A 21,664-nucleotide genomic window follows, 5' to 3' on the forward strand; every position below is an offset into this window, starting at 1 on the left:
TCCCTCCCTCAGTTTAATGGTGGTTGGATGTGGTTGGAGTCCATGACTGATATCTTACCCCTTATCAGTCGTCTTCTCTGGGACATTAATTCTTCTCTCCGGGATCTCTCTGGATCCAGTTCTGAGTAGTTCCAATTTTCATAGCTCTGTGGGCAAGGATATATACCTAAGAGGTAGGAGTCAAGAGTCATCATGAAAACTTCAACAAAAGACAATAGGGGGCTGACAACTCAGGACAATTCGACAGAAGCCTCTGAATTGCCCCTGCTAGTTCCATGGCAGCTGGGCTTTCAGGATTCCTGCTGTCCCATCCTGGGTGTGCGGTCTTGAACGTATCACTTCCTCTAGTGGGTTTTGGTTTCTTCACCTGGAAAATGGGGGTGTTAATGGCTGGCCTGGCTACCTGACAGTGCAGGTATGAGGATGAAGTCATACAAACTGCGCAAGGGTAAATCCGTAGGGGGGCAACCACTGTTCAGTGGAATTATTTGTTCTACTTACCTTCCCTGTTCTTGCTGGACTATGAGCCCCCTAAGGGCAGGAACTGGGTCTTTTTTTTTCTCTCTCTCTTTTTCTTTTAAATGTTATATTAAAAAAATTTGAGGTCCCCATATACCCCCATCCCCCTCACCCCACGCCTCCCACATCAACAACCTTTTTCATCATGGGACATTCATAGTATTTGGTGAATATATTTTGAGCACTGCTGTACCACATGGATAGTGGTTTACATTATAGTTTACACTTTCTCCCTGTCCACCCAGTGGGCCATGGCAGGACATACAATGTCCAGCAACTGTCCCTGGAGTACCACCCAGGACAACTCCAAGTCCTGAAAATGCCCCCACATCCTATCTCTTCCCTCTCTCTCCCCTCAGCAGCTACCGTAGCCACTTTCTCCACATCAATGCTACATTTTCTTCCATTACTAATCACAATATGGAACTTGCGGCGGCTTGCTCGGTCGGTAGAGGTGGGGTCTGGCTGCGGACGAGGGGTTGGTCCAGCTCTGGACGAGGGGTCGGTCCCGCTTGGGACGAGGGGTCGGTCCGGCAGCAGACGAGGGATCGGTCTCACAAGGGGTTGCGCGGTTCGGCTGACGGGGTCGCCCGGCGAAGCCGGCGACGAAGGGGTCGCCCGGCGAAGCCGGCGACGAAGGGGTCGCCCGGAGAAGCAGGCGACGAAGGGGTCGCCCGGAGAAGCAGGCGACGAAGGGGTCGCCCGGAGAAGCAGGCGACGAACTGGGGACAAGGGAGGCCAGGCCCTTGTCGGGGGCTCTCAGGACTGGAGGGCGCACGGCAGAAGAACTACCGCGGAGACAAGGTAAACACGCAAGTCCACTTTACTGAGGGAGAGGCAACAGTTTTATAGGGGCTGGGGAAGGCTGATTGGTCAAAGCCACGCCCTGTTCTGATTGGTTGCCGGCAAAAGGTCAGTGGGCGGTACTGGACGGGGGAGGGGTGGTGGTTAGGGATTGGCTGTCGCTGTTGCTGGGGGAAGGGTCAGGGTTTAGGGATTGGTGGCTGCTGTTGCTGGGGTGGAGGGCAGACTTGAGTTTCCCGCCCACGCCTGGCTGTTGCTGCTGTCGGGGGAAGGGAAAAGGGCGGGCTGGATTTTTCCGCCCACACCTGGCTGTTGCTGCTGTCGGGGGAGGGGAAAAGGGCAGACTGGAATTTTCTGCCCTGCGCAGGGAGAAAGAAGAAGAAGGGTGCCGCCCCACAAGGCATTGTGTGGCGCTATCCGGGAGGAGGGGCGGCCGCGGAAGCATGGCTGCCGAGAAGGGGAGACCCGAGGGCACTCTGCGCCCATGCCGAGCTTCCTTCAGGGGTGGCGGTGAGTCCGACCAGCCACCCTATTATGGGGGCAGCGGCTTGGCCTGCCGCGGCTGCTCCCCTGCCAGGCCAGCAAACCACACTTCAGCCCGAGGGGTGACCGCATTTCCCCCTTCTTTTCAAATAAGCACCAGGATGGCAGCAGCAACAAGTAGCTGAGGCCCAAGAGGCAGTAAGCAATGAGGGAAGCGGGGCTGAAGAGGGAGATGAGTATGACGGGGATACAAATGTACAATTTGGGGGGCGGTATCTTGCCGTTGCAAGCAAGGGTGGCCAATGTCCAATTCCCGTTGATCTCGGTGGCTATAAGGTCTATCTGTTGTTAAAAGTCCAGGATGATAGCGCATTACAGGTGGTTGATCTCTTCTTGGTGGCGAAGAGCGGCAGAGGCAGACTGTGTGATGGTCTGGAGGATCGCAGTGGTGAGGACAAGTTGCGTCAGGGCACCAGCGACGGTGGTGGCAGCAGCGTCGGGAGTGGTGGAGACGTAGGCGAGGACAAGAAGGCCAAGGTCTCCACAGGCCGAGAGAGGCCGATGTTAACGGGGCGGGCCGACATGGGGCGGCCCAATCTGCAACGCAGTAGGGGTTCAAGCGAAAAAAGGAGGGGGGCGGGGGACGAGAAAGGACGCTTTGGATGGCTGAGAAGAGGAGTGAGGTCGAGACAGGAGGAAGCTCCGCAGAAGTATGGGGAGGCAAGAGCAGAAGTGTTATTGGATGCTAGAAAGCAGGCCGCGGGCCGGGGAAAGCAGGTTGCGGGCCGTTTCGCGGGGCTGGAGCTGCTTGAGAGCGATGGCGGCATGGGGGCCGTGGTTACAATCTTCTGGGGTGGTAGTGGCTAGACAGATGGCGGAAAATATTATCAAGAAAGCAAAGGTTATGAGGAAGAAATAGAGTATTAAAGGCTGTGGGGGAAGTGAGAAGATCATTTAGAGGATAGGGTTGAGAATGGTATGTTTAAGACAGAAACTTTGTGGTTTGTAGGAGACTGCTTTATAAACGAAGGAGAATGAGGGCAGTAAATATAGTAACGATAGATAGGAAGATGACAGTGAGGAGGAGTCTTTGTTTAAGGTTCCAATCGTCTGGCGCAACAGTGGCTAGGCCGATAGCGAGGGGTGTTGCTAAATAGACAATGGCTGCAAAGACAAAATCATCTTCTGTTTCCTCAAAAATAACTTTTCTTTAAATACTTAGTAGCATGCAATATTAGAAACCGTTTCCTAAAAGCAAGTTGGTAGGAGAGCTTGGTTGCTGTTAATCTTTCCTGTTATAAAATTACCTTTTATTATTATTATCATCAATTTAGTTTTATATATATATATTTAAGAATGACCTTTTGGAATTAGCCATTTAATACCTTAATGTAAGCTATTGAAGATAAATTTTATCTTTACAGAACACATTCCTTTACATAAAGTTATCACAATACCTTTTACACTTGCCGCATGCAAATTAAATTTCAAGAGTTTATGAAAAATTAGCCATCTTACTTTAGGACAAAATACGTCTTTTTGCAAAACTTATTACATTTCCGTTAGCATTTTTACAAACTTTTAACCTTTTTAATATTCATATAAGTTTTACATTCTTTATATTATCCTGTGAAGAAAAATAAGTTATTCATTTTAATCTAGGCAAGAACAACTTTTTATGAATAAACTTAAGTAATAATATAAGCGCTTATTTAATTTTTGGCCATTTGAATAGAGCTCTTTTAAAGATTTCTAGTAATTTATATTTACCATCCGGAGGTATCACAATATACGTTGACACTGAACGAACAGACAGACAAACACAGAACAATTACAACACATTAACAGAAATATATAATTTATTTACAGTTGACTCATAATTCTTACTTTCTTGGTATAGCTGCTTTTAAATCCTTGTTTATATAGCATATCATAGATTATACCCTTTAAGATTTCTTCTGGACTTCATGTTGCCTGTAATAAGCCAGGAGGGAATCTTTTACCTTCCTGCTCCACAGCAAAAGTGACCCTATCTATAAGGCGAGTATAGGTGTCTGGGTCCCAAAGCTGACACGTGGTAAGCCACGGATTAAAGGGGAGAAGAAGGTCCCAGTACACTTGAAGCTGTTTCAAAGAGATCTTACACCGGTGAGTGTCTAGGAGACCGGCGAGAGCCCGAACTTGCGGGGCTTGCTTAGCAGATAGGATGTTACCCATTGCTAATGGCCTTTTGGAGCCGATAAGAAAAGGGGCCCTTACCTTGAGAGCGCGGCGATGGGAGCCGAGGTGCGCGGTGAGACGAGGGGTCGGAGCCGGTGGGGCTCCGACGGTGGTCGCGGGCCAAGAGAAGGCCCCGACGAGGGGAGGGCGGGACGACGAGCAGTGGAGCAAGGCAAAGGGGAGCAAGCGCAGAGGGGAGGAGGCAGAGGTGAAGGCAGGGGTGGAGGTGCTCAGGCACGCGCTCCTGAGAGTTTTATTGGCGCCTCTTAATCATAGCGGGTCGGTATAAGCCCCCGACATGGAAGGAGAAAGCCATCCAGCGATTCTCCCAGACCGCCGTGGATCGTATGAGGTAGCCAAGGCTCAGGTAGCAGCAATGTTGCACGAGAGAAGTCCCAAGGTGAGAAGAGAGTGGGGGGCGCCAGGTTATGGAGTGAGGCTGTGGTGGAGTTGCCTTGCCCCACGTTGTGCTGTGGTGGGGTTGCTTTGCCCCACGTTGGGCGCCAACTGCGGCGGCTTGCTCGGTCGGTAGAGGTGGGGTCTGGCTGCGGACGAGGGGTTGGTCCAGCTCTGGACGAGGGGTCGGTCCCGCTTGGGACGAGGGGTCGGTCCGGCAGCAGACGAGGGATCGGTCTCACAAGGGGTTGCGCGGTTCGGCTGACGGGGTCGCCCGGCGAAGCCGGCGACGAAGGGGTCGCCCGGCGAAGCCGGCGACGAAGGGGTCGCCCGGAGAAGCAGGCGACGAAGGGGTCGCCCGGAGAAGCAGGCGACGAAGGGGTCGCCCGGAGAAGCAGGCGACGAACTGGGGACAAGGGAGGCCAGGCCCTTGTCGGGGGCTCTCAGGACTGGAGGGCGCACGGCAGAAGAACTACCGCGGAGACAAGGTAAACACGCAAGTCCACTTTACTGAGGGAGAGGCAACAGTTTTATAGGGGCTGGGGAAGGCTGATTGGTCAAAGCCACGCCCTGTTCTGATTGGTTGCCGGCAAAAGGTCAGTGGGCGGTACTGGACGGGGGAGGGGTGGTGGTTAGGGATTGGCTGTCGCTGTTGCTGGGGGAAGGGTCAGGGTTTAGGGATTGGTGGCTGCTGTTGCTGGGGTGGAGGGCAGACTTGAGTTTCCCGCCCACGCCTGGCTGTTGCTGCTGTCGGGGGAAGGGAAAAGGGCGGGCTGGATTTTTCCGCCCACACCTGGCTGTTGCTGCTGTCGGGGGAGGGGAAAAGGGCAGACTGGAATTTTCTGCCCTGCGCAGGGAGAAAGAAGAAGAAGGGTGCCGCCCCACAAGGCATTGTGTGGCGCTATCCGGGAGGAGGGGCGGCCGCGGAAGCATGGCTGCCGAGAAGGGGAGACCCGAGGGCACTCTGCGCCCATGCCGAGCTTCCTTCAGGGGTGGCGGTGAGTCCGACCAGCCACCCTATTATGGGGGCAGCGGCTTGGCCTGCCGCGGCTGCTCCCCTGCCAGGCCAGCAAACCACACTTCAGCCCGAGGGGTGACCGCAGAACTGGGTTTTATTCATCTGTGTACCTCTGGGACTTAGTACTGGACCTGGCACATCATAATTAGGTACTTAGAAAAGGATTATTGAATATAGTCTCACACTTAACTAAGAGGTGCCAGAGATGAGTTCTCCCTAAATATTGACTAGTGATGGTATATGGGGCTATTGCCTTTCTTTTAGGGAAACTGCATGTTTTGGAATCCCAGTTTCTTGGAACCTGGACCATCAGACACTAGTAAGACCCTAGTTTTTTGTTCCAGAAGGAAAGGACCAAGGGTTCTTCAAGAAACTTGAGCTGCAATGCAAACCTACTGGCTCTTGTAGACAAAGTAAGTGGACAGGAAGTGTATTACTGGAGATGAGTTGGGGGAAGGGAGCACTACCTTGGACAAAAAAGGGAACTGGAAGGAGGAACAGAAAGAAGAGAAGAAAGACAGAGAACGGGAGGCAGGCTGGCCGAGTGGTCAAAGGCCCAGCTTCGGAGTTGAGCAGCCTGCATTTGAAAACCCGCTCCCTCATCGGTTCGCTGCTGGACCAATTTATCCTCACCTCCCATGCCTGCCCTGCTCTACACTGCAGGCCTGTGCGGAGGATTAAATGGGTGTGCAGAAAAGAGTTAACATAGCCGGCCCGAGAGCGCTATCCTTGGCAAGACCTATGTGCCAGGTTGGACTGTGGCTGGCATCTGGGAATGTGCCTTGTAAACAGTTCCCTACATTGAATCAAAACTTTCCCCAACTGACAAGACTGGCTCACTATGCCTAGACTGTATAAACAGTGTGGTTTATGCTGAACACTGCTTTCCTGGAATTGAGGGTACGTGCTAGGCAGAGGGTGTGTGCTAGGCACAGTGACCAGCACCTAATAAAAACCTCGGGCACTGAGTCTCTGATGGGCTTTCCTGGGAAGAAGTATCACACACAGTTTGCTACATTTTGGTTGGGTGTTGGAGGGGAGATGTGCTCAGGGGAGGGGAAGAGCATAAGGAAGACTGCGCAGGGATTCCCCTAGACCTGCCTGTACCTTTTTCCTTTATGATCTGGTTGTGGATCCCTACCACACTGCTGTAATACATTTCAGCCATGAGTAAAACTATATGCTGAGTCCCATTAATTTTTTTAGCAAGTCTTCAAACTCGGGGTGGTCTTGAGACCCCTGATACTATAGGATATGTAAGAAAGAGCTTCCTTAGCAGAGTACTTAGTACAGGGGAACCCTTAACAAATAGTAGCATTAATGACTTTAGGAAATATCCAGAGATGCAGAGGGTGTCAGGCGGGATGATCTAAACAGCATGCTGCTTTTGGGGGTCCTGAGTTCTCGTTCCATCAGCCCACACCAGATGGTAAACTAATGAGGCTAAGGGAAACTTCAGAATCTCGTTAGAAGAGTCCCCCTTGCTCCCTGCAGATGAAGCTGGGCACAGATGGAGACTAGGATGGATTGTCTCAGAACTGCTTTGAGGAAGCAGACAAATTTGTATTCCTTGGGGCTCTAACCACACACTTAACTTTCTTCAGTATTAAGAAAAGGAATACTGCCTTGAGAAGGGGTGTTATAGCAAATGCTAATGTACCTAGGCTCTGTTGGAAAATGTTTCTTCTGGAATTTCTGTCCCCATCTCTCACCTGACATCCACAGGCTCACTGTGTTACAGAGATCAGACTTGAATTCAGGGAGGTTGAACCAGGACTGTGGAAAGCAGGAACAGAAGCTGGTGTACAAGGCTTGGCTCAGGAGGGACGGAAACCTCTGCAGGACAAGTAGAGGTCAGTCAACGTTGCCCACATTTCCACATCCCGATAAAGAGCCCCTGACCTTAGGAAGGTTCTGTGTGACTAAAATTCTTTTCTTATAAAATGCCAACCAGAGTGACAATTACTAATAATTATGGGATGTCTGCCATGTGCCAGGCCCCTGTTTAATGCACTTGCTGTCCCATTTTTCAGGACTCAAAACCCACCTTCGTTCTTTCTAGGTCCCAGCTCAGTGCTCTGCACATAGTAAGTGCGCAACAATTTACTGACTGATCAACTTCACCCGCCACCACATCTCCTTCCTGTTCATGGGGGAGCGATTTCTGTCTCAGGGTGCTCCTTCCCCTGCCGGTATCAGCTGTGCCTGGCCAGCCACCTCCTGCCCCCAGCTTCTCTGCATGGTCTGTGGCTCAACCCTTCCCCCCTTCAGCAACTTGGCCAAAGCCATGTGAAGCCAAGAGGATGACAAGATATTCTTGACTTGGCCATACTGTTATTTCCCATGGTTTCATCTTAAAGAACTACTTACTGCTAATTTTTATTTCAATGAAGTTTTATTCTTGTTTTTTAAATATGGGTGATCACATTACACATTTTTTATCTGGCTTTACTCATTTATCATTATAACAAGCACTTCTCCAAGTTGTTATAAACTGCTTGGGATATAGTTATTCCCTAATAATGGACTTCATTATATTGGACTGAGTGGACATTTCAAAATTTATTTAACCATTCTCCATTATTGGATATTTGCTTATTTCTGAGACTTCGAATTATAAATTATGCTGAGTAATTACTTTTATTTATTATGCTATCTCAGTGCCTGGCACATAGCAGACACTCAAAAATTTGTTGACTGACTGACTGAATGAATGAATGTGTGAATAAATGCAGCTTTTCCTGCATATTAGATTATGTCCTCCAGAAGATGATGTAATAATAATAATTACAGGAGCTGTGATGTACTGGGGTTTTTTTGTGGGCTGGGCAGTATGTCTTTTAATCCTTAGAACAACCCAATTATTATCCCCATTTTATGGATGATAAAGCTGAGGCACAGAAAGCTGCAGTGACTTGCTAAGGGATCACACAATGAGTAGAAGTGCCTCTTAGCATGATTGCATCCCTTCACTTCTCACCTAGACTGTATGTATCATCTCCCCACAGCCTTTATGACCCAGGAATTAGAATTTTTAATCTATGCAAACAAGCAAAAAGGGGCATTAAGTTACCATTGTTTGAATTTTTACTTTTGATTATTATCAAGGGTAAACTTTTTTTCTGTTTATATTTCTTCACTGGTGAATTCATGTACTTTGTATATTGGTCTATGTATGAGGTATATAATATTTTCTTATTGACTTGTAAGAGTGTTCTATGTTGTACGACATATATGCTACAAGTATTTTTGCACAGTTTGTCATTTACCTTTTAACTTTGTGATAATTTTTTTAAAAAGTATATAGTTAAATCTATCAGTCTTTTCCTTTATGGCTTCTTTTCTTGGGGGTCATATTTAAAAAGTCATACCAAATCATGTAAAATTCACTTACAGTTTCTTTTAGCAGTTTTTAGTATATATATACACACACACACGTATAAAAAGTAAATATATATACTCATGTTTTGATTTTGAAATTACATTCTTATTTAAATAATACAGAGATAATCCCAACTCCCCAGAGATAACCATAGCTAGTTTGATAAATATTTTTCCAGATTTTTTTCTGTTCATAGGCACATAAACATATATACATTTACATATTTTTTTCAAGAGGGATGAATGAACATAGCATTGTATAAATTGCTTTTTTTTTTCACTTAAAATTTATCATTACATCTTTCCCAACCAGTACCTACAGTATCTAACTTATTTTTTTGTAACTGCTGCAGAACATATGAATATATGGACATAACACAATTTACTAAATACTCCCTCATGGAAAGAAGGTTAGAGCATTCTATCAGCATCAGAAGTCAGGTAACTATCTAACGTAATTTTTTTGGTAAGCAGTGGTTGATGCTCACTTTTAAGAGTGCCTCTTCATAGCAGGACCTGGAGTCATGATACAAAAGAGAGGCGTAGTGTCTGGATATCCGGTCAAACAGCTTATTCTGGACTTCCTTGTTTGGCTACCAGGAATAAAAATGGGGAAGGTATTACTAGAGTCCCTTGTTGAAACAATCAAAGTGCTGGGATTCTTAAATAGGTATTTCTCTCCGAAAAGGAATCTTATTCTCAAGATATTTAACCTCAAATACTTTAAGAAATAACACACTAGTTTGTTTAACAGCATTTATAAAGCAAATGCATAGAGGCAGAGCGTTGTTAAAGAAAGAACTCTGACGCTGGGCCAGGAGGTCCTGGGTTCTACTCTCCACCCTACCCTTGGCAGGCACATGTCATGGACCAGTCCTACAGTTCAGGCCCAAACCTAGAGCACCATGCTCCCCTGTCCCCCATGTCCCATAGCCAGCAAGCATGTTGGCTCTCCCTCCACACTACTCCCCAACCCGATTGCTAGAGAGAGCAAGAGGCAGACGAGCATGTGTGAGAGAGCATGGACTTTGGAGCCAGATGGCCTGGTTCAAGTCTTAGCTCCATGACCTTGAGCAAGTTACTTAACCACCATGTCTGTTTTTCCCATCAGCAAAATGAGGATAGTAATAGTATCTACATTACCATGTGGGGGGGAGATTTAAAGTACGCATACGTATGCAAGTGCTTTGTATTTGTTTCCTAGAATATGCTCTGTGAGATTTAGCAACTACCTCCACTTCTTCTACCCTACTCCAAGCCAGCAGCCTCTCTCTGCTGGACTACTGAACTAACTTTCTAATAGGTTCTCTCTGCCTTTGCTTGTGTCCTACTGTAATCCAGAGCAGCCAGAGGATTTTAAGATGCATAGCAGTTTATTGCTTCTGGGGAAAGCCCTGCAATGGTTTTTCATTATACTTACAATGAAACTCAAATGCCTCGTCCGGGCTCCAGGAGGTTCTGTCCCCTTCTCTGCCTTGCTTTCCACTTTCCCCTGCACCCACCCTGTGCCACTCACAAGTTCTTTCTGCTCCTTGAAAATGCTATCTCCTTCCCTCTCCAGGGTTTTTGCCCCTGCTGTTCCCCTGAACTAGAATATTCTCCCCAAAGATTGCACAGGGCTGGATCCTTTTCCTGCTGGGGTCTCAGTTCAGAGCCACCTCCTGAGGGAGGCTGCTGGCCTCTCCAGTCACACTCCAAAGAATTAGCCTCACGGCTCATTGCTATTTGAATCATCCTATTGACTCAGTGACTTGTTGGTGTTGGCTCAATTAACAGATCAGAATCTGTCTTGTTTGCTCCTGCCTCCCTGACTTATAGTGGGCATTTAATAAATATCTGTGCTAGAGAAGGAGTAAAAAAAAAAGAAAAAAAAACAGAGGTGAGTGGGAGGTCATAAAAGAATATCTGTCATTGTCCTTGAGTAAGCAGTTGATAAACAGTAGATCTCTAAAATCTCTTCCAAAATTGAGATTTGCAGTCTTTATTGAGAAAGTGTGACATTACAATCCAACTCTTGTTATACACAAGTAGTATAAAAACAAGGCAGATCAATTTTCAATTTTAGAAACTCTAAGTATGAAGGTCAGTGGTTCCAAGGCAAGGAAGAAAATTTGCTAGTCTGGAATGAAAGACTGATTATAAGAGGAGAGATCCTGGAGTGAGGAAAAGACTGCAAAGGTCTACCAACTGGGTCTAGCCTGGCCCACCCAGAAGCCATCACAGAAGCCAGGGAGAATGAGCAAACTGGGGTATTTTTCACAAGACAACCCAACTTAGTTGGACAACAGGGATGGGGGAGAAAAACCAATGAGCAAAAAATGGTCCCTTCAGCCTCAGAAAGTTCACAGACTAGTTGGAAAGAGGCAATTAAGTAAAAAATTGCACATTATAAAGTGGTGTGTGAAGCACAGTGGGAATTATCCAGGTAGGGGCTGCTGTTGAGAGCACGTGAGTGGGGCCAGCCGAGAGCATGGGGAGGGCTCCCCATGCCCCAGGAGGAGGCCAGCACCCGACCTGAGTTCTAAAGATGAGCAGGGATAGAGAGGAGATAAAAGGGTCTTCCAGGCCAAGGGAGGACTCCCAGCCGGGCTGAGGCAAGGGGGACAGGGCTGTCCACCCTGAATAATGGCTAAAATGTGGAGTTATGGGCCAGGCCTGGTGGGGAGAAGAAGGAGAGACAGACAAGGTTGCAGGGGCAGTCTGTGGAATCAGAGGGGTTTATAGCCTGTTATGGACTGAACTGTGGCCCCCAGAGATTTGCTCAAGTCCTAACCCCTGTTTCCATGAACGTGGCCCTATTTGAAAATAGGATCTGAAGATGTGATTAGCTAAGAGGAGGCTGAACTGCACCAAAAGGGTGGGCCCTGCTTCAAAAGGAATAGTGTCCTTAGAAGAAGGGGAATTCAGGGAGACAGAGGGAGAGAAAACAGCCATGTGACAGAGGGAGGGAGGGCAGGGATTGGTGGCAAGCCATAGCCAGCACCCCACAGACTTCACCTTGATTTCAGTCCTCTGGCCTCCTGAACTGTGAGACAATAAATCCCTGTTTGAAGCCACGCTTGTGGCATTTTGTTACAGTAGCCCTAGGAAACTAAGACATAGCCCATGTTAAAGAGGTTAGAATTTGTTCTGTAGAAGATCATTTAGCAAGGGAGAGAAACGATCAGATTTCCATTTACCTGGTACCTTTCATGAAAGATCCACCAGAAGGTATCCAGCCATATGGTTCGTGGAGAAGGAGAAGAGAGGAATTTCTCCAATTCTCCATCTAAACAGAAAGACTTGAAAAGAACAAAATGTACATTATTACTGTAGTCGCTATTGTCTGCTTTTGAAAATTCACTTGGAGCCACAGCTAGACTCTTAATCACCTTCACTCAAAACCAGGGTTTGCTCCTTCCATGTCTGGCTGAATTGGTCAATCATATCCTCTTCTTCCCAGTCATTTTCAGACTCAAAGTAACTTAGAATCAACTTGAAAAAAAAACCAAAACCTAACCTTTTAGTGAGAACCTGCTATATGCCTGGTGCTAAACCAGGTATTCCTACACATTCTCATTTAACCTCCACAATAATCATATAAGGCCCTCATTATTATCTCCATTTCACAGATGAGAAAACTGAGGACCCAAGAGGGAAAGTTACTCGCCCAATGTAATAATGCAGCCAGCAAGTGGCAGAGCCAGGATTGGAACCCATGATTCTACCCAGCTGCTCCACGCCAGCTACCACTACTGGCTCTTACCACTTACTTTCAATCAAGAAGCCAATTAATTCAATTTAATATTATATGAACACAAACCACTAGACATAAGATCCTGCTGAGTTAGTACTGAGTATGAGGAATTCTAAAATTAAGATAGAAATATGAGTGAACTCAGCAGTGGCAGAAAATTCAGATTGTCATACTATTGAATCTTTAACCTGGCTCTGATGCCAAGCTACCATGGCAGATAATAATATATAACTTAATAACCTTCAATATGTCACTCAGCTCACTCAAAACTCAAAAATCTATCATCCATTCATTGAGTGATTACCAAGTAGCTGCCCCTGAGCTATTCACACTTCATTTACATAACTTTTAATTTTTATAGCTTTTTATTTTGAAATAATTTCAAACTTACAGTACAGTTGCAAAAATAATACAAACCCCATACAGAGAACTCCAGCATACCTCCAACCTGCCCCCAGATACCCAGATTCGTCAATTTAACATTTTGCCACCTTTGCCATTATCATTCTGTCATCTGTCTATCAATTTATTTCATATTTTCTGAAAATTTGAGAGCATGTTGCATACATCATAATCCTTGAACACATAATACTCTCATGTATATTTTCTATGAACAAGGATATTCAGTTATGTTATCACCTTAAGTACAGCTATCAAGTTCAAGAAATTTAACATTAATAAGGGGAAGTGGATTTGGCGTCTGCCTACCACATGGGAGGTCCAGGGTTCAAACCCAGGGCCTCCTGACACGTGTGGTGAGCTGGCCCATGTGCAGTGCTGATGTGCACAAGGAGGGCCGTGCCATGCAGGGGTGTCCCCCGTGTAGGGGAGCCCCATGAGCAAGGAATGCACCCCATAAGAAGAGCCGCCTGGTGTGATAAAAGCGCAGCCTGCCCAGGAGTGGCGCTGCACACAAGGAGAGCTGACACAGCAAGATGGTGCAATAAAAAGAGACACAGATTCCCCGTGCCATTGACAAGAATAGAAGCAGACGCAGAACACACAGCGAATGTACACAGAGAGCAGACAATGGGGGTGAGGGGGTGGGGAGGAAGGGAGAGAAATAAATTAAAAACAAACAACAACAACAAAAAAACATTGATGTGAAGCTTACATTCTATAATCCAATATTTTTCTTATGTCCCAACATCCTTTTAAGTCTTTTCCCCTCCATTGTTGGATCACATTCAGTATCATGTATTGCATTTCATTGTCTATTTAGTATCTCTCTCTTTGTTTGAATTGTGGAAACATACATACAACATAAATCTTCACATCTCAACCCCTCTCAGGCATACCATTATGTGGGATTAATCACATTCACAATGTGGCAGTACCTTTCCTTTACTCCAAACAGAAATCCTACATTCATTTTGCATTAACTCCTCTTTGCCCCTTCCTTCCATTCCTGGTAACCTGTACTTTACTTTCTGTCTCCATGACTTTGCAAAGTCTATAATATTTTATTAATAGTTACAGTGGGGCTTAAATTTAACATCCTAAATCTACAGCAATCTCATTTATACAAACTTAATTCAATATTCAATAGCATACATAAATTCTGTTCCTTTAGCTCCTCCCATCTTTAAGTAGTTGTCACAAATTATATGTTTATGCATCATGAATCCAAAAGTACTGATTTATTATTACATTTTATTCATTTGCCTTTAGATCCTCTAGGAAGTAAAAAGTGGAGTTAAAATAAAAAATTAATACTGGCATTTATATTTACCCAAGTCATTATCTTGGTGGGAGATCTTTAGTTCTTCATATGGCTTCAATCAACTATCTACCTGCAGAACTCCTGCTTTTGCTTTTCTAGGAATACCTTAATCCCTCCCTCATTTTTGAAAGACAGTTTTGCTGAATACAGAATTCTTGGTTGGCAAGTTTTTGCTTTCAGCACTTTAAACATAACATCATCCCACTGCCTTCTAGTCTCTATAGTTTCCAATGAGAAATAAGCACATAATCTTATTGAGGCTCCCTTGTATGTGACACTTTGCTACTCTCATTTTTTTATTAGAGAAGTTGTAGGTTTACAGAAAAATCACGCATAAAATACAGAGTTCCCATATACCACACTATTATTAACACCTTGTATTAATGTGCTATATTTGTTACAATTGATGAAAGAACATTTTTATAATTATACTATTAATGATAGACCATGTTTTATATTAGGATTCCCTGTTTATGTTGTACATTCCTATGTTTGTTTTTATTTTTATTCTAGTAACATTTTTTACAACCGAAATTTCCCTTTTTAACCACATTCAAATATATAATTGAGTGCTGTCAATTATGTTCACAATGCTGTGCTACCATCACCATCATTCATTACCAAAACTTTTCCATCACCCCTAATAGAAACTCTGTAAAATTTAGCCATTAACTTCACATTCCCTACTCCTACCCCCACGTCCAGTAACCTATATTTGAGTTTCTAACTCTAGAAATTCATTTATTCTAATTATTTAATATCATGAGATCATACGATATTTGTCCTTTTGTGTCTGGCTTATTTCACTCAATATGATGTATTCAAGGTTGATCATGTTGTCACATATATTAGAACTTCATTGGGAAGCAGACTTGGCCCAGTGGTTAGGGTGTCCGTCTGCCACATGGGAGGTCCGCGGTTCAAACCCCGGGCCTCCCTGACCCGTGTGGAGCTGGCCCATGTGCAGTGCTGATGTGCGCAAGGAGTGCCCTGCCACGCAGGGGTGTCCCCCGCGTAGGGGAGCCCCACGCGCAAGGAGTGCGCCCCGTAAGGAGAGCCTCCCAGCAGTGCGCCCCGTAAGGAGAGCCTCCCAGCACAAAAGAAAGTGCAGCCTGCCCAGGAATCCACACTTCCCGTGCCGCTGACAACAACAGAAGCGGACAAAGAAACAAGACGCAGCAAATAGACACAGAGAACAGACAACCGGGGGAGGGGGGAATTAAATAAATAAATAAATCTTTAAAAAAAAAAAAGGTAGAATGTTTAATAAGGTCAATTGTAAATATGTGGTAATGGATGGAGTTGATGGTAGCACATTATGAGTATAGCTAACACTGCTGATTTATATATGTTATCACAGGTGAAAGGGGTAGTCTAGGGAGGTTAATGTTAATTGAATGACAGGATAATCTAGGGACTATATAACATAATGATTTTGATGGTAGATGAGGATTGTGATTAATATATAAATACAAAGAATATCCTTCTACTACAAGGTGTTAAGACTATAGTGATGGAAAAATATAATGTAATTCAAAGACTATAGTTAACAGTAATACTGGATTATTTTTGCAGCAAAGGCAAAGAAGGTACTACCTCAATGCTGAAGGTAAAAAAAAGAATATGTGGTTTAGTTTTAAGGTATTTGAATATAATTAAGCATTTTTCCCTCATTTTCTTCATTAATAAAGAGAACTTGGTCATGTCATTTAACCAATCTATGCTCATCTGCGTATCTTTTTAAACACTGGAGTAATGATTTTGTATTTAGGATTAGATGAGATAAATGTGCCAGACAGAATTTTTTGGAGTGATGATTCCATAATTTGTTAAGCTGCATTTTGTCTATTATTTTATTTTATTTTATTTATAGCTACCCCAGCTCTCTTTTTTATAAGATTTAATTTTATTTATTTATGTCTTGCCCCCACCCTCACCCTGCTGTTTGCACTCTCTGCTTGTTGTGTATTTGTCTTCTTTTTTTTTTAAAGATTTATTTTTTTAATTTATTTCTCTCTCCTTCCTCCCCCAACCCCCCCCCCCCCATTGTCTGCTCTCTGTGTCCATTTTGCTGCATGTTCTTCTTTGTTCGCTTCTGTTGTTGTCAGCGGCATGGGAATCTGTTTCTTTTTTGTTGTCATCTTGTGTGTCAGCTCTCCGTGCAGCACCATTCCTGGGCAGGCTGCACTTTCTTTCGTGCTGGGCGGCTCTCCTTATGGGGCACACTCCGTGTGTGTGGGGCTCCCCTACGCGGGGACACCCCAGTATGGCAAGGCACTCCTTGAGCACATCAGCACTGTGCATGGGCCAGCTCCACACGGGTCAAGGAGGCCTGGGGTTTGAACCGCGGACCTCCCATGTGGTAGATGGATGCCCTATCCACTGCGCCAGGTCTGCGTCCCTTGTTTTCTTTTTAGAAGACATAGGGAATCGAACCTGAGACCTCCCATGGTGGGAGGTTGGCACCCAATGGCTTGAGCCACCTCTCCTCCCTATTTTTTGAAGTTGAAATAAAATTTTTCTTAAAAAACTAAAAAAATTATTGTTTTTAAATGTCATATATTTGAGACAGCAAAAACCAAAGCATTCTCCTTAGAATTCACAAAAGTGCCTTTGAACTTAGATTTCTATAACCTACGTGGAGTATAAAGAAAAGAAGGAAGTACTGTAGGATAATGAATAAATTTGGTAATGAATGGTGGTGATGGCAGCACAACATTGCAAATATAATACCACCGAATTTTACAATTGAAAAATGGCTAAAATGGGAACTTTTGTTACATATATATGTTACTACAATGAAATAATTAAAATAGTGAAAGCCAACAATTAAAAAAAAGGAAGCCCTTAGAACCTAGGCCCAATGGCATTCATTCCCAGGGCCAGGGCATCACCAACTCCCTTGCCATATACTGGGCCACCCAGACATAATCTGCGAGTGCTTAGATACACACATGCATGAATGAAGGAGTCAGGCAGCACAGTGACTTCCTCATTCCTTTCTTTCTTTTTTTAAAAAAGTCTATTCATTTACTATTTATTTACTATTTATTTACTTTCTGGGATTCTCAAATAAGCATTGCCCTGAGAAATTCTTTTTTTTTTTTTTTCCAATTTCTACCCCCTCCCCTGTTTGTCTGCTCTGTGTCCATTCACTGTGTGTTCTTCTGTGTCCGCTTGTTTCTCATTAGTCATTTCTGGGAACCCATCCTGGGACCTTCCGCAGTAGAAGAGAGGCAATTACTGTCTTGTGCCACTTCAGCTCCCTGTTCTGCTACATCTTCTTATTTTCTTTCCTCTATGTCTCTTGTTGCATTATCTTGCCGCGCCAGCTCTCCACATTGGCTGGCACTACTGTGCGGGGTGACATTCCTGAGTGGGGTGGCACTCCGCATGGGCCAGCTTACTGCACAGGCCGGCTTGCCCTCTCCAGGAGGCCCTGGGCATCGAACCCCTGGACCTCCTACATGGTAGATGGGAGCCAAACTGTTTGAGCCACATCCATTTTCCCCTCATTCATTTTTGAAACTCAACTTTTTTCAACTCCTGACTATTTAAAAGGCCACAGGAAACTACTCACATTTATTTGGTGTCAAATTTTTGTTTTCAGCAATCTCTAAATCTGTATCTTGGTTTCTAAAATAAATTGCCATTTCTAGCACAACACTGTCAAACAGAGATGCTATAAAGCTATTTAGCTTCAGTACTGTCAAGACAAATGCTTGATAATGTTTTCCAACCTTTTATGGTTAGAAGATACTGCAGTTAAAGGCAAACAGCTTTTTTTGTACTATACACCCACAAATTTTGAGTAAACTATCAATTGAGGCCTTGATTTTATTTTGGTGGGTATATGCACATTTTCACATGCAGTTATCTAGAATGATGAAAAACTGGTAATAAGAAATCTAATTTCTCTATGCCATGTCAGATGCTGGAAAATAATTTTAATTATATAATATTTTAGAGATAGGTTTTTAAAAAACTGATAAACCACTTCTCCAGGATGTTTCTCATGTTTTATTATTTATCTAATTTGTCTATGAATCATTTTGCCTTTTTAGCTAGAAAAAATACTTTGAAATCTGATTCCATTAAGTTTTTATCTGTGTTAGATAAGGAGTGAGTATGCTACGTGGCTATCACCAACTCCTAAATTTTAAAATAACTCCTCAAATAAATCTCATGCTCCCAAACTCATTATTTTAATGACACAATTATAAACTTGGGTTCCTAAATGTCTAAATTGTAAAAGACTCTTTTTCCAAGAGTAACATAAAAAGACAGCTAACACTGGGGGTGGAAGCTATCTTGGGTACCCCCCAGCCCCCATAATATTTAGAAACCAAGAAAAAAAATCTGGGTTCCTATTAACAGTCTTCCAAAATAAAATTTTTTGGAAGTGTTTTTGTTTTAAGGAACAATTCAAGGGAACAGTCTACTGGAATATGACAAACTACACAAGGGAAAAAATACCAAAGGCTGTTGACAGCAGTTCAAAGAAACAAAGCTAACTAGAGTTTGATCTATATGCAATTAATATGAAACTTCTTAACAGGATCAAATGCCTATAACAAAATTTAAGTCCATTTTTTGCCAATAAAATAAATCAATATAAGGATGTTTTAGAAGGGTCACATTCAGAATGACATGGAAAACTTTCAAACCTAGAAAGCAAAATGGGATCTTCCATGAGCTGTTTGATTCTATCATGTCTAAATAGAAAGTCTATAATATCTCAATAGGTGAACAATCTTCATCTGGGAATTCTGATCCTCAGTCTTCTGTTAGTTGTTGCTGGTTCTTACTAACATTTCTAGATTGGGGAACTGGAATGTTTTATCTCTCTCCACCAACCATCTTCAGGTTCTTTGTTACATTTCAGTCTGCTTTTCAGATTGCAGGATTTCTACTACCTGTCCTCTTCCTTGCTGCCAAGTCCAGGATACTAGGTGTTGTTTTCTGACAGATCCTTTCCTTTGTCTGAATACAGAAGTTTTTATGGGCTGAGGTGCCAAGCTCAGTCTAGGAGGTGAGGCCAACATCTGAGTCTCCTCAGCACACAAGTTTGAAAGAAATTCTAGTGACTTCAAGCCTGGAAATGTGACAGCGGCAGAACCTACTTGACAGTGAAGCCTCCCTCCCCTTCAGGGAGAGACAAGGCGTGGAATGAACAAAGCCCAAGAGCACCAATGAATTACCTGCTCACCACCCCAGCATCTACATACCCAACACTCTTTTCTGCCTCTATGGACAAAATCTGCTCTATTTCTTCCTGAGTCAGTCAGAAGTTTGTGTGTTCCTAGGAATTAGTCCATTTCATCTAGGTTATTTAATTTTGGGGGGGTACAGTTGTTCATAATATTCTCTTATAATCCTTTTTAATTCTGTGGGGTCAGTAGCAATGCTTCCTTTTTCATTTCTCATTTTAGTTATTTGTGTCCTCTTTCTTTATCAGTCTAGCTAAATGTTTGTCAATTTCTTGGATCTCTTAAAAAAAAACTTTTGGTTTTGTTGATTCCTTCAATTTAAAAAAAAATTCTCCTTTTCATTTATTGTCACTCTAATCTTTGCTATTTTCTTCTTTCTGTTAACTTTGGGCTTAGCTTGCTCTTCCTTTTGTATGTCCTCCAGTCTTGAAGTTAAGTCTCTAATTTCCCCTTTTTTAATGAAAGCATTTAGAGCTATAAATTTCCCTCTCAGCACTGCCTTTGTTCTATCCCTTAGATTTTATATGTTTTGTTATGTTGTATGTTGTGTTTTCATTTTCATTCACCTCAAGATATTTCCTTATTTCACCTGTGATTTCTTCTTTGATCCATTGGTTGTTTAAGAGCACATGTTTAATTTCCACATATTTGTGAATTTTCCATTTCTCCCTCTGTTACTGATTTCTAGTTTCATTTCATTGTGGTCAGAGAAGATTCACTATAGAATTTCAATATATATTTTTTAAATTTACTGAGACTTGTTTTGTGACCTTACAGATAGTTTATCCTGGAGAATGATCCATGTCCTCTAGAGAAGAATGTGTATTCTGCTGCTGTTGTATGAAGTGTTTCCATATGCCTATTAGGTCCAGTTGGCTTAAAGTATCATTCAAGTCTTCTACTTCCTTATTGATCTTTTGTCTAGATGTTCTATCCATTATTGAAAGTGGTATATTCAAGTCTCCTACTGCTAATATAGAACCATCAAATTCTCCCTTCTACTCTGTATTTTTAAATATACTTTGGGGCTTTACCATGAGATGCATATATATTTTAATTATGTCTTCTTGTTATACTGACCACTTTATATCACAAGTATATCACAACTTTGTCGCTTTTAACAATTTTTTGACTGAAAGTTTATTTTAGCTGATATTAGTATAGCTAACGCAGCTTTCTTTTGGTTACTATTTGTTAGCATGTATTTTCCATCCCTTCACTTTTTTTTTTTTAAGGTTTATTGGAGTGTTGTACAAAAAAGGCTTCCAGTCAAAAAATGACTATTACAAATCACGTCCATCCCTTCACTTTTAACCTACTTATGTCTTTGAATTTAAGGTGTCTTGCAGACAGCATAAAATTGGGTCATTGCGTATTTATCTATTCTGTAATCTCTGCATTTTGACTGAAGAGTTTAATCCATTTACATTTAAAGTAACTACTGATAATGCAGTACTTTCTTCTGTCATTTTGCTATTTTGTCTTTGTAAGTCAAAACTTTTTAAACTCTCAATTCTTCTGTTAATGCCTATTTTCATATTTGATTTATTTTACTGTACCATTTAGAGTCCTTCACATTTTCTTCTGAATATGTTTTCCATATACCTTCTTTGAGGTTACCATGGGGTTAAAATTTAACATCCTAAATTTATATCCATCATATTTTATTTGGTACCAAATTAACTTCACAGTATACACATACACTATTCCTATTCCCCACCTCCCCACCTATTTTTGGTACTTTTTACAAATTATATCTTTGTACATTGTATATTCCAAACCATAGATTTAACATTACTTTTCATGTTTGCATTTGAGCACCTGTAAGAAGTAAGGAGTGGAGTTACATAATTAAAAAATACAATACATGACGGTGGTGGAGTAAGAAGCTCCTAGGGAAACGGACTTTGGCCCAGTGGTTAGGGCGTCCGTCTACCACATGGGAGGTCCGCGGTTCAAGCCCCGGGCCTCCTTGACCTGTGTGGAGCTGGCCCATGCGCAGTGCTGATGCGCGCAAGGAGTGCAGTGCCACACAGGGGTGTCCCCCGCGTAGGGGAGCCCCACGCGCAAGGAGTGCACCCATAAGGAGAGCCGCCCAGCGCAAAGGAGGGAGCAGCCTGCCGAGGAATGGCGCCGCCCACACTTCCCGTGCCGCTGACGACAACAGAAGCGGA

The 21,664-nt window shown here is 43.5% G+C and overlaps 1 protein-coding gene across 1 annotated transcript in view; it reads right to left on the minus strand.

Moving 5' to 3' along the window:
• Window positions 1-21,664, minus strand: part of FAM227A (family with sequence similarity 227 member A) — a 99,641-nt gene that overhangs the window by 45,813 nt on the left and 32,164 nt on the right. Inside the window, exons 7-10 of the mRNA XM_071219065.1 lie at window positions 12,001-12,102; window positions 9,310-9,414; window positions 7,153-7,276; window positions 59-166 (exon numbers count right to left, since the gene is read on the minus strand). Coding sequence (XP_071075166.1) covers window positions 59-166; window positions 7,153-7,276; window positions 9,310-9,414; window positions 12,001-12,102 — 439 coding nt within the window. The remainder of the gene's footprint in view (window positions 1-58; window positions 167-7,152; window positions 7,277-9,309; window positions 9,415-12,000; window positions 12,103-21,664) is intronic.

The sequence above is a fragment of the Dasypus novemcinctus genome, chromosome 12, assembly GCF_030445035.2.
Source record: "Dasypus novemcinctus isolate mDasNov1 chromosome 12, mDasNov1.1.hap2, whole genome shotgun sequence".
Classification (NCBI taxonomy): Eukaryota; Metazoa; Chordata; class Mammalia; order Cingulata; family Dasypodidae; genus Dasypus; species Dasypus novemcinctus.